The sequence below is a fragment of the Myotis daubentonii genome, chromosome 3, assembly GCF_963259705.1.
Source record: "Myotis daubentonii chromosome 3, mMyoDau2.1, whole genome shotgun sequence".
Taxonomy (NCBI): domain Eukaryota; kingdom Metazoa; phylum Chordata; class Mammalia; order Chiroptera; family Vespertilionidae; genus Myotis; species Myotis daubentonii.
The window spans coordinates 3,849,760-3,863,387 of NC_081842.1; the positions used below are offsets into that span (position 1 = coordinate 3,849,760).

Sequence of the window (13,628 nt, forward strand, 5' to 3'; positions counted from 1 at the left end):
AAAGAGCTGCACTTCATTTCTCTTCCTGCATCTGGAGTCTTCCGGGACAGGGCAACGCCTGCCTTCCTGACGGGATGATGGAACGTTCTAGTTCAATGCCCCTATCCCTTCTCCCCAGCGCTGGTTAGAGGGAACGAACCTTCGCACAGTAGGACTCATCTGCACAGGGCCTCCACTTACCCGTCCAGAAGATTCATGGTGGAGGACATCACTTCAGCAAACAGAATTACTTTCCCCAGTTGCTTTGTCTGCAAGTTTTGCCGGTAGATCTCCAAGTCAAAATGTGCGGACGAGAAGGCCGTCGCGTCAGTCACCACGGGGAGAGCCGCTGGGGTGACCTCTATTTCAGGCGTCAGGCATGGGACAAAGGTGAGGGAGAGCTTGCTGGATTTTATCACTCCTCCAGCATCCACACGTCTCTCCAGCCACCGCAGGAGAGGGTCCCGGATTTCCTGCGTCGTAAAGAAAGAAATGGGAAGGTCATAACGGCATTACGTTAGGCGAGGGCAGCTTTTCCTTAAGATGGCACTTAGGTCGCATAAGCACTTCTAAGTCATGACCAATAAACGCTACCTTCGCGTGTTCTGAACGCTGGAACGATGATCCGACAGGCAGTAAGGACGCTGAGTGTGCTTAAACCACAAAAATAAACGGCTAGAAACCAGGATCCAGGAAATGAGTAGAGTCCTTCTCACACTTTCTACCCTAAATTCTCCAAAGCCCTCTCCAGCTCTCGGGCTCCCCTGGAATCCTCTAGCCTTGCGTGCATTTTACCGAAAACGCGTATCCTCCCACTTTCCCCCATGAGGACACGCGCTCTCCCATCTGGGAGAAACCCCAAAACCCAGGTGGAGGCAGCCCCGGGGACCCGGCACTGAGGTGCCGAGAGCCTCTGGCTCAGCCTCCGAGCACAGTCCTGCTCGCTGTCTCGTGGGCATGCACTCTGTGGAGGACGAAGACAGAATGAATGAATGACGGGCACAGGTAACGGACTGAAGGCTGGTGCCCCCCCCAAATTCTTATGTTGAAATCCTAACCCCCAAGGCGTTTGCACTGGGAGGTGGAACCTTGGGGAGGGGATTAGTCATGCGGGCAGAGCCCTCCTCAATGGAGTTAGTGCCTTTATCAAAGCCCCCGGGGCGATCCCTCACCCTCTCACCAAGGGAGGGCACAGCGACCAGACGACCAGACGACCAGACGGCCATCAGCAACCTGGAAGAGGGCCCTCGTCAGAACCAGCCATGCTGGCACCCTGGCCCCGGCTTCCAGGCTCCAGAAGCGGGAGAAATAACTCTGTCCTTGACAAGCCGCCCGGTCGATGCCATTCTGCCTCACAGCCTGAACTGACTGAGACCCCCCCAACCTCAGAGCTGGCCACTAGTTAAAAGCAACTCTGCTCCTTAAGTGTTGGTCAGCCCTCTTAAGGGGTTGAGTGGACAGGTCTGAAGTCCCCTCCTCACATTCCCAGGGCCGCTGGTCGTCACAAGGGAACCACACAGGCGAAAGATACACCGGGTGAAAGGGTAAACCATCCAGATAACGGAAGTGTCGCACGGACTCTAGCTCTCACTAGCCACGGGGAGTGAGGCGGTGACTCGGAGGGTGCAGGCAATGTGAGCCCCCGCTCAAAGTCAATGAAAACCCGAGTGGAACAGGAAGGGAACAGCCGGCAGGCGACAGAACTTCCAGGACCGAATAAAGCAGGGAGTCCTCTCTGGAGTTAATTATCCGACACCAGTTAGGCATCATTTATCTAAGAAATATCTGTGTCTCACAAATAGTGCCACAGTGGACAGAGGACAGAAGGCCGGCGGGTGTACACACAACTACCGCAGAGTGTGACGTATGACAAGTGCTAAGGAAATTCACTCCAACAACTCCAATACACTTCCCTTTGGCAATGTGGTCCACCTGACTGGCCAAGTAGAGTCATCTGCTCTTATTTGCACACCAATTGGGAGCAGATTCTCAAAGAAGTATATTATCATTAGAGGCCCGGTGCACGAATTCATGCATGGGTGGGGTCCCTCGGCCTGGCTGGTGATTGGGGCCGATGGGGGCCCATCAGGGCCAGCCAGTCAAGTAGGGGTGGGTAGGCCACGGGAGGTTGGCCAGCCACATGAGATTGGCTGTGGGAGTGCACTGACGACCAGGGGGCAGCTCCTGCATTGAGTGTCTGCCCCCTGGTGGTCAGTACAGACCATAGCGACTGGTCGACCAGTCATTGTGGTCATTCAGTCGTAATGGTCACTTAGGCTTTTATATATATAGATTACTATATCTACTAATTACGAAAGTAATAGTCCCAATTATGTTTTTTAAAGCAATACTTTGATGCACAAATGCAAAATATAAAATTGATGAAAGCAATGCACATGTTGTTTTTTTCTCTTATACTTCTTTCACATAATCTTTCAGGACTTACGCAGAGCCAAGTAAATTACTCAGGACAAACAGAATCTAAAAGATATAAAATGAGGCCTGAAGCCTCTTAAGAAATATAACCATATACTACCCATAAATATTTACATTCACGATAGTCGAATGCAACTTTAAGCCATCAAAACCAAGGACACAAAGGAAGCATTTAGGCTCTCCCACCCCGTTATCCCTGGATAATAGAATAAAATTCTGGTTGCAGGAAATATCAGCATTACTACCTGTCTGATGCAAATCTGCCTGGAATGTCCCTTCAAATGCACTCAAGTTACAACAATGACTTAAGAGCTGTACAAGTAGCTGATGCCATGTGTAGGAAAAAGGAATCATGATTCTTGGCTTAACTCTACTAATGACCACTACGGCAGAGTAGAAATTCTGTTGACAAAAGAGGTTTGGATCATATATATCAAGGCAAATAGGCTGACATAAGTAGTGTTACCCAACCCCAATCCCAAATCCACCTAACTCTTTGAAATCTTTGAAGCCAATTAGTTCTATTGAAAACAAAAAACAACTGCTATCAATTTCACCCCAACGGAGTCCATAAAAACCTTCTAATTAATGTTTTTTTTTTAAAAAAGATTTGAATTTCAAGAATTTAGTTTTTACCTTTCTCTAAGATTTCAGGCTAATTAAATACAATTTCGATAGAACCAAAATCTGAATTTTTTATAGTTACATAACTGCTGGCCCTTTTGAATTGGCCACAACACTAAGGAGTCGATCGCTAGCCATTCTTAGGAAGAGTGAGCGTGCCTTTGTTTCTTGCTGGAACACATTGCACACAATGATGAAGATACTAAGGAATCTACCAAAAAAGTACCAGAACTAGTAAGCGAGGTCAGCAAGGTTTCAAAATACAAGGGCAATATACAAAAACTGGGTGTATTTCTATATATTAACCGAGAATATTTGGAGTCTGAAACTTCTAAAAATACCATTTTAATAGACCTGAAACATTTAGGGACAAATTAAACAAAATATGTGCCAGACCTGTACACCAAAAACTACAAAATACTCCTGAGTTGAAAATTAAAGGAGCTCAAAATAACTGAGGAGATATACCATGTTCATGAATTAGAAGACTCAATATTACTAAGATGTCAATTCTTCTCCAAATTGATCTATGAATTCAATGCAATTCCAATCAAATGCCTAGAGAGCTTTTTTTTTTTTTTTAGAAATTGATAAGCAGGTTCTAAAACATATACAGAAATAGAAAAAACCTAGAATGACCCAGACAATTTTGGGGGGGAAAAGTTGAAAGATTTATCTTTCAAGACTTATTACAAAGCTGCAGTAATGAAGATTGTGTGGTATTGGAGTGCAGACAGACATAGATCACTAAAACAGAACAGGGTCCAGAAACAGAGCCACAAATATATGTTTGACTGATTTTCAACAAAAGTGCCACGGCCATTCATTCACTTGAAAAAAGGTATGGTACTGAAACAATTGTACATCCATATGCAAAAAACACACAAATAAAAAAAATCTTATCCTGCATGTATACCCTGAGCCCTGGCTGGTGTGCCTCAGTTGGTTGGGCGTCGTCCTGTGTTTGAAAAGGTTGCTGGTTCTGACAGATGTCTCACTCTCACATTGATGTCTCTCTCTCTCTCTCTCTCTCTCTCTCTCTCTCTCTCTCTACATTCTGCTCTTTAAAAAAAAAAAATCAATTAAAAAATCTTTTTAAAAAAATTGTATCAACAAATCATAGACCTAAATGTAAAACTCTGAAACTTCTAAAATAAAATTATAGGAGCAAAACTTTCTGACCTTGGGATAGGTAAAGCTTTTCTCAGAGAGAACAAAAGAAGCATGAACCATAAAAGAAAAAAATGATAAACTGGACTGCATAAAAATTAAGAGCATTAAGAACTGCTGCTCTTCCAGAATTATAAACAAACAATTCAACTTAGAACATCAGTGAAAAGGATCAACAGACACTACCCAAAAGAAAACATCAGGTGGCCAAAGAGTACATGAAAAAATACCAGCATCCTTTGTCACCTGGGAAATACGAACTGAAGCCACAATGAGGTACCACTACACACCCACCAGAACGGAGCGCAGCTAAGAGAAGAGACGTTCAGGATGCTACTACGTACAGTCCCGTTAGCGCCATTTCACCATCACTCGTCTCCTCGGCTACATGTATCCGTCTAAGAAGATTCAGTAAACGAAGCACAGCCATCCCTCTGATTCGGTGTTAGACTCTAAATATTCATTACCACCTGTTTGTGGTTTGGTCCTCCTCTTCCCAAGAAACACCTTATCTTCCCCTCTGAAGGTTTCCACCTCAGAGACACATAATCAGATGAGTTGTGCCTCAGTTGTAACACTGTAAGTTGCTAGGCAACCAGCAGTGTGTGAATCAGAAAAGGAATCCACACAGACCTGGAATACAAGCTCGTTTTTAGGGCCGTCTCGTTCTCAAATATGCTGGAGGAAACAGGAACAGATGACAACAAACCTGTTCTTACCACTGTGGTTTACAAACTGGTGTGTCACGGCCACTTCCACGTTGACTCAGCGTCTTCACAACCATAAGGACACGCACAGCAGACCTTTATCATCAAAAGACGACGCTCCTGTAAGAGCAGGGCTGACCTCATGGAAAGGGGACAGGGCAGCCTGGACAGTGGCCAACCCCCCAGCAGGGAGAGAGCCCAAGGGGGCTGGGGGCTGGGGGCTGGGGGCTGGGCGCTGGCCGAGGACACTCGCTCTGGAGGGACCGCCTCTCCCCAGCCCTGAGGCCCCACGTGGGACCAGCAAGGAGATGAGCTTCCACACACCCAGGTCCTTCACTGGTGACCAGCGGGGACCTGAGAGGACACCCCTGCGACGCCAAAGGGATTTGCGGCAGGTGGGCCAGGTTTCTCAGTCTGCACTCGCACAGTCGCTTCCAGGCCCCCAGTGCCTGGGACACAGTAGGCACTCAATAAATGTCGGTCACACTGCATTCCCTTTATTATGTAAGGGTATCGCTCAGGCTGAGGCTCCGAAAGGCCACGGATTTACTGCCGTTTTTGTTACCTGCCAACTAGCGAAAGAGCACAAAAGGCTGGGTGGACCTGTAAAACCGAGGTAATGAATAAGTCATTTCTAACAAGGCTGGTTTTACGGGCATCACACCTCCGCTGGGCCAAGTGGGCTCGTTTGAGAGGTGAAACCCGTTCTGCGAGTGTGGGGACAGCGAGAGAGCGAGAGAGAGCGAGAGCGAGAGCGAGAGAGAGAGAGAGAGAGAGAGAGACAGCCACCGGCCCTACGGGAGAGGCGCTAACTTCCACTGGCGGCCGGGCCGGGGTTTGGGCTCACATCCGCAGAAGTCTCCAGGGCCTTCATTAAGCCTGCCGGCCTGAACCGCCGCCATCCGTCCTCGTCCAACACAAACAGGCTCCCGGGGCCGAGGACGGGCGTGGGACGCCAAGAAGGCTCTGCGCTGTGAGCCCCGTGCGGGTGGCACACCTGTGGGGCGCCCTGCCCAGCTCGCCCTGGGGTGCACGTCCTGGCTGGCACACACGTGGGCACACACTGGCACAGGTGTGACCTCCCCCTCCTCCCCGACGCTGAGCGGGCGGCAGGCCCGGAGCGCCGGGCAGGGCCGATACTGAGGTCACAGAGGCCACCATCCTATACAATTTGCCCCTAATCTGTGGGCCCGGCCTTGGCCCTCTGGAGAGCTAGGCATGGGGCAGGGACCGGCTCAGAACTGGGTCACCCGCTCTGCCACCACCAGCGGGAGGCACTGCCTCTTCTGGCCCCTTTTCTTCTCTTTTTTTTTAATCCTCACTCAAGGATGTGTGGGTGGTTTTTGTTTGTTTTAGAGAGAGAGGAAGGTGGGGGAGAGAGAGAAAAACATTGATCGGTTGCCTCCTGCACGTGCCCCGACCAAGGATCAAATTTGTAACCTACGTATGTGCCCTGACCAGGAGTGGAACCCGCAACCTTCTGATGCTCCAGCCCACTGAGCCACCCGGCCAGGGCTCAGAGTCTTCATGTTTCTCACTTCAAGATTCAATGTTTAGTCCCAAATGTTTGCTCCTCAGTAGAAATTAGAACAGCCACTCTAGGGGTGCACTATGAAGATACCCACGGTGCCCGAAAAGAGAAGTGGCCGTTTGAAGAGGATTTAGGGAAAGCCCAGAGCTTGTGATCCAGTCCACTTATTTAACAAAGGTCCATCTGTTCAATGCTGTCACCATGACACTGGGACGTCCCGAGAGCCCCAGGGAACACCACATGGGGTGGGGCCCGGGGCACCGCCTCCGTGGGCACAGGGAGGGCCGACGTGCTCGCCGCACCCCAAGGAGACGGGCTACGGAGTCTCGAAGCAGAAGGGGCCGCTCACGCACAGGAAGGAGCCGCTGACCGGCCAGGGCACTGGCACCGTTTCTAACCTGGGAAGCACGTCAATTAACGATAAGCTCCCCCCACTTCCCCTGAGCTCCGCCTTGTCAGCTTTCCTTAGGCACAGCAGCAGCCGATGCTTTCCGACTGCGGAACACGGTTGTTTACGAAACTCCCGTTCCTCCTGAGTAGAGGGTGACTGAGCGAGACTGACGGGGTGGGAGTGGGAGCTGCCGGGGCAGCTTGGCACTGGCCTGCGCCCCCGCCCGCGGGTCTCCCCGACACAGGAGCAGGGAAGCGCTTCACAATGTGCGCGTGGGAAAGCCGAGCGCTTTCTAATGTCCTAACAACACGCGCTGACTAAACGCCTACTGTGGGCAAAACTCTGGAAAGTGATGCAAAGATTGGCAACATGTGGTCCTTGCCTTCCAGTGGCCTTGGATTGCAGTTTAATGGGGCAGGCAGACACTCACGTAAATAACACAAGAGCATTTGCACACTACTTGCCTTTACAAAAAATAAATAAATAAAAGCTCCTCGAAGCAAGCAGTCGGAGCTCTGGCCAGTGTGGGTCAGCTGGCTGGGCATTCTCCCGTGCACCCAGGACTGCCAGGCAGATCCCCGGTCAGGGCACATGCCCAGGTTGCAGGCCCGATCCCTGGTAAGGGTGTGCAGGAGGCAGCCAATCAATATTTTGCTCTCACATCAATGTTTCTTTCTCTCTCTCTCTCTCAAAAATAAATAAATAAATAAATAAATAAAATCTTAAAAAAAAAAAGCTGAAAGAAAAGTTTTAAATCCTATAACTCATGACGTGATTGACGGTGGAATTTTTCCTTGATCAGGGGCTAGAATCCCTTTGTTGGGTATAAAAGATCCACCAGTGGCCCTCATAGCATAAGGCTCGAAGACGTTTTATGTTCTAAAATGCAGCACTTTTAAAATATATTCTATTGTAAGAAGTTTAGACGTGTTGGCCCAGGTGAAGACGGGATGTGCCCGTAGCCCAGGAGGGCGACCCCGGCCACCCAGGACCATCGCACACCAGCAGGCCACTGGCTTCACTTCGGCAAAAGAAAACAAGGCAGGGCCGAGCGGAAACAGTGTCCGCGTGGGGTTTGTGGCCTATCCCTTTGGCCTCTCTTACGTTTTAATTTTCCTTAAGTAAGAAGCTGGGAGGAAATGAAGGAATTTGCTCCAGAAACTCCAAGGCACCTGTCAGCTCTGATATTCGCTGTACATTTCTGCTCTGCTGTTAATCCTGGAATCATCAAAGATATAATTTTTGTTAAAAAAAAAAAATCAAAAAACCACCACCAAGAACTCCTTTTAGCATTTCACACCTCAGTGGGTCAGCAGGACCCTCCGAGCTGTCTACGCTCGGAAGGAGTTGCTAAGGCCACTCCGGGCAAGAACACCTTCCAGAAAAACCAAGCTTTGACCACCAAGGGCCATTCCTTCGGAGGCCGGACCCTGACGTCCAAACGCAGGAAGTCCGCTCCCCGAGCACAGAGCCAGAGCGCTGCGCGAAGCCTTGCAGTGCGTGTGGACTCGGGGTGTCAATAACAGCTTCCTGGCACTGAATGAGAAACACACAAGTCCTCATCTCAGGTCTTGAACGGCGTCCAGGGCCCACGTCATACCTGGCTGGAGGGGCGCGCCGTGCGCGGGCCTGGGGACCGGAGGCTGTGCGGTGAGACTGAGCTGGGAGGCCAGGATTGGTAGCTGAACAAAATTTACTGGTTGTAGAAACAGTAAACTCGCCCCCCGGGGAGGTGAGCTCAGCCTCACCGTCCTGACAGCAGCCCCTGGTGGCCAGTTTGGTGAAACGTGCTGGCTCCGCGGCTGGAAGTCTGACCCTAATGAAGGCTGCTGCGGCAGGCGGGCCAGTCCAGGCCACAGCCCGGGCGGCTGCGGGAGCAGCAGAAAGCCAAAGGAAGGGGCACCTCAGAGCCGCATAAATTACCAAGTCATCAGGGTACCCGTCCTTTGCGTTAAAAAAAAAAAAAAAAATGCTCTAGCCAGTTTGGCTCAGTGGATAGAGCATCGGCCTGCAGACAGAAGGGTCCCCAGTTGATTCTGGTCAAGGGCACATGCCTGGGTTGCAGACTCGATCCCAAGAAGGGAGCGTGCAGGAGGCAGCTGATCAATGATTCTCTCTCATCATTGATGTTTCTCTCTCTCTCTCCCTCTCCCTTCCTCTCTGAAATCAATATAAATATTTTTTTAAAAAACACATATATAATATATATATATATATATATATATATTTTTTTTTTTTTTTTAAAGTACTGTCTTTCAAAAGTAGAAAAAATAGAACTTATTTCAAAAGGGCAATATAGTAACAGTTCGAGAGTTACCTTGTTCCTTTAAATAGGCCAGGAGCCGGGGTTTCTACACAAAATAAAGTATGTCCTGTCCACTCCCCCACACGGCACCCCCAGCACACTCATTCCCACATACCGAACGCCAGGAATTCCTACTGCAATGTAAGGAATCTGGCAGAAACTTCTAGAAAACGCTATCATTCACTCGGAGAATAAAATCAAATAGTCAAGACAGTGAGACCCGATTTCCGATCCGGATTCACACTGTTTCCCCGATATAAACAGCTCAGCGCTCAGAGGCTGACAGCCGGCTTCAAAGGCAAACAGACAGACAGGCAGACAGGCAGACAGACAGCGTGGGGAGGAGCCGCAGCCCCAGCCGACTTCTCCGTAAGGTGCACGCTGTCCCCCGCCGGAGAACCATCTGGAAACAATCTGCGGGGCAGCTGCTCTCATCAACAAACTGTTTATTGTAAGAAAGTGGCCGGGTCAAAGGCTAAACGTCAACCTGAAGCGAAAGCATACGGAGCAGAAATCAATGCCGCCCCCGCCCTCCCCGGGAAACCAGGGCTGCGCAGGCAGAAAAGAGGGGTGAGGGACTCCTGTTAGTTCTGAACGGGGAGAGCAGAACAAAACTCCCATTTCAAGGTGCTGGGTGGCTTTGCACGTTACTACAAATGGCTATTTGTTGTCATTTTCAGAATGGCCTGATAGCGGGGGTAACATATGGCATCAAAAGAGGCACAGAAATAGACTTTCTAAATCACTTCCCCCCCAAAGTTTCAGGGGTCCAGATCTCGTTGCTTCTTTCTTGGGTTTATTTCATGAAGGACCCCCGTGCATGGGTGAGGCAGCCCCTCTTCAAAGATGTCTGTCCCCTTGGAAACTGGGGCGCTGGCTGCCTGCGGGGTTATCTGAAGGAACTGTGCTTCCGGTGTGACAGTGGATTTGGTTGGATTTTTAAATAGCGCTCTGATCTTTTAGAAGCACGTACTAAAATATTTACAGGTGAGCGATGTGATCTGAGATTTGCTTCAAAATAATACAGGAGGAGGAGTGGGTAGGAATGGATGACACCGGCCAGAATGGAAAAGCGTGAAGTGGCTCGCTGACCACACAGGGGTCAGGACATTAGTCTGTTTATTTTTCGTATGTGGGAAATTTTCTATGAAATACAGGGCGGGGCAAAAGTAGGTTTACAGCCCAGCCAGCGTGGCTCAGTGTCTGAGAATCGACCTATGAACCAGGAGGTCACGGTTCCACTCCCGGTCAGGGCGCACACTCAGGTTGCAGGCTCCATCCCCAGTAGGGGGCGTGCAGGAGGCAGCCGATCCATGATTCTCTCTCATCATTGATGTTCCTATCTCTCTCTCCCTCCCCCTTCTTCTCTGAAATCAACAAAAACATATTTGTTAAAGTGGGTTTCTAGTTGTTTGTATGGAAAAGAACACAATAACTAATAATAATGCCAGAATAAACTGTGTCTCATGCACTCACCAGGACGGGTAGCTTAACAAAATTCACTGGTTGTAGAAAAAGCACCACCCTGTATTTTTTTATTTGTACATACAATCGCAGGAAAGAATAAAAAAATGTTTCTTAAATATAAGGAAAACATTAACCTACCCGTGCGAGTTCGTTACTTCTCCATAAGGACACCTACCACGGTATTGCCAGGCGTCCAACGAGACTGTGTCTGAGCAGGGCCTGAGAGAGAGGCCTTACATTCTGAGTCGACCTCCGGAGACGCAGGGAGAAGCACTCAGGGTCCCCCGCGCTCGTGGTGGCCGGCCAGAGTCTGTCAGATGCAGCGCCACGAGGTGGGACCCGTGGTGTGACCGCGTTGCGGAGCGAGGATGCCCGTGAGCGGGAAGAAAACCTCCGACACACGTGACGGCACCGTGATCTGAAAACCGCCCGGGGCACACAAACTTGAAAAGCACACCTGGTCTGTACGTCTGAGGCTGCTACTCTATGTCGCACTGGTATTTCTTAAATTAACAGGAAGACTGATTGGAGAAAGAGCCTGAAATAAGGAAAAGCAGAAGCATAACTTCCCTTCATTGTGCTGAGCTGACCTGTGGATGGAGGTGATCAAACTGTTCCAGTTTAAAATGAAAATGGTTATAATCACACATTCTTAGAAAAGAATGCATCAAAGGAACTACTTAAAATTTGGGGGGTTTTTTTGTGGTTGTTTTGTTTGTTTTACATCCACTTGCTTTCCAGGAACCAGCATGACCCTGCAGAGTCCGGGAAACGATGTGAAAAGTCATGTCATCGACCCTCCCCCAACCGAAGAGAGGAGGTCAGCGACTGAGAATTCAGAGGCAGCGGCTGTCCTTTAAAAAGCCATCGTCTGTGACAAACCCACTGAGCGAATCTGAGACGCCTGATCCCATCATCGCGGGAGGAAAATACCCTCAAAGAGGAGAATCTTCAAAACGACGACCTTTGACCTTTAAAACGTTTTATGGACTCAACAGCCAAAAACAAAACAAAACCTGTAAATCATCGCATACATCGCGGTTGCCACGGGAAGCGGTACTCCAGAACAATCTAGGCAATTCTAGGCTGGCAGAGTCTGGACATGCCCCACTCTCCCACCCCATCCCCCCAAAAATAAACCATTGTTTTTCCATTTATGAAACCACGATTGAGTGTTTTCCTTTAAAAGACGTGTCTCCTTAGCTACGGAGCCTGAGAGCAGGAGGGGCGCGGAGCCCTCGCTCAGTCACTGTGATGAGCCGTGTAGGTGGGGCTCATTTTTGCTCAGACAAGAAGACAACCCGTCAGGCACTGTCCTGTGCACAGAAGGCAAGCTTCACCTGCTCTCTAGGAAGGACGCTCCGTTTCAGGATCGCAAACGTCTCCTTTGCCTGCGGACGGCAACCAGGATTAAACCGGGAGTTGGACAGCTCAGGGCTCGGGAAAGACACTGACCCCGGCAAGGCCCGGCCAGCGCCCTGCCGGCTCCGCTGCTCACGGCCAGGCCATCTGCCCGCGAGGTTCTGCTGAGAACCTGAATGTAAATCTGGGGGTGTGAGTGCTACCACCACCCATCTCCTCACCATAACCTCTCTCCCCCCACCCTTGGGCACACACACGGGAGACACACTCACGGGAGACACACACAACTCACACCCATGCAACAAAATCGCGCTTCAGGCTGTGTGGACGGAGAGTCCATTTATTTCCCTGCAAGCAGCAACCTCTCGCTGCGACAGCCTGTCTCCCTCGTCCCCAGGGTCAGGGGAGCAGGTTCTAGCTCAGCCATCGGACAGCCCTTTCCTGAAGCTTTAGCTAAAACAAACATGCGAGCAGATATTGTCATATTCATGTTAAGGTTAGAAAGACTCAGGTACCACTGAGGAACAGAAATAACCCACTGCACGCCATAAGCGTCTGGAGACGCAAGCGGCGGACCTTCCCCACCCGCCAGGCGCATCTATAAAAAAAAAAAAAAGTTTTCCCTAAGTGGCAGCCCGGACCAACTTTAAAATCATTTTTCGTGAGAATTTTCAGCTGAAAATATTCAAGGACACCCAAAATGTGAGTAACATATTTATTTTTATAATATTCATTGCAAATTGATTTTTTTAATTAAATTCAAAATACCGTGGAGTGTGGGGATGGTTTCCATTTTGGACGCGCGGCAGTTAACTGGTTACAAGGAATGTCCTAACGACGAAGGGGCTGGCATGGCCAGTGCTGCTCAAGGGACCGAACGGGGTGTGAGCTCCGGAGTCCTTGGGAGGGAGAGCTTCTCCCGTGAGACCAGCCACAGGTGTGACCCCGGCACGTCTCCCACGGACGGCGCCCCTAAGCTGAGGCCTGGGAACAGCTGCAGAAAGGCAGACACACAGGCAGGGATCGCGCAGAGGAGAACCAGGGGCGCTCGGTCCTGGGAAGACCCCATGGCCACACCGGCCCCGCGGTGCATGGCAGAGGCAGCTACTCAGAGGCAGCGACGGGGCGGAACAAGAACAAAACCAAGAAAGTGACTCGCACCCTCCTGTCTCCGAGAGAAAGAGACTGATGGACAGGCAGACCTGCGGACCGACCTGGGCTGAGTCTCCCGGGCTGCGCTGCCGGCCGGCTCTCAGAGGAAGCCCAGAAGCCCTCGGGCCTCCCGGCCGCCCGCACAGGGAGCCGCCGCTGGTCCCCGCCGGCAGGGGATTCGACGCCACGCGGCTCCACAAGTTGCCCGTCGGTCTGGAAACCCAGAAACACCACAAACCGTTTTTCTAGACGGCACAGTTCCTGGAGCAGCATTCTCAAGGGATGAGCGTGGACGTAAACACCAGGTGCCCCACCTGCCTTTCAGATCCCGGAGAGCGAAGGGCAGCGGGCACTCGGGGCAGAGCAGGCCCCAGCCCACGGCGTCACTGAGCGAGAGCCTCGCTTCGAGGACCGGACGCCTCGCGCCCGCGAGCCACAAGGCGGGTGCGGGCCTTTGATCGTGCCCTCCCACCCGGGATGTCTTTTTTCGACCTGGGAGACAGA

General features: G+C 50.5%; 1 protein-coding gene across 4 annotated transcripts in view; it reads right to left on the bottom strand.

Moving 5' to 3' along the window:
• Window positions 1–13,628, bottom strand: part of HLCS (holocarboxylase synthetase) — a 161,114-nt gene that overhangs the window by 114,245 nt on the left and 33,241 nt on the right. For all 4 annotated transcript variants that reach the window (XM_059686438.1, XM_059686437.1, XM_059686441.1 and 1 more), the window contains one exon: window positions 181–452. In XM_059686438.1, the coding sequence (XP_059542421.1) occupies window positions 181–452 (272 nt within the window). The remainder of the gene's footprint in view (window positions 1–180; window positions 453–13,628) is intronic.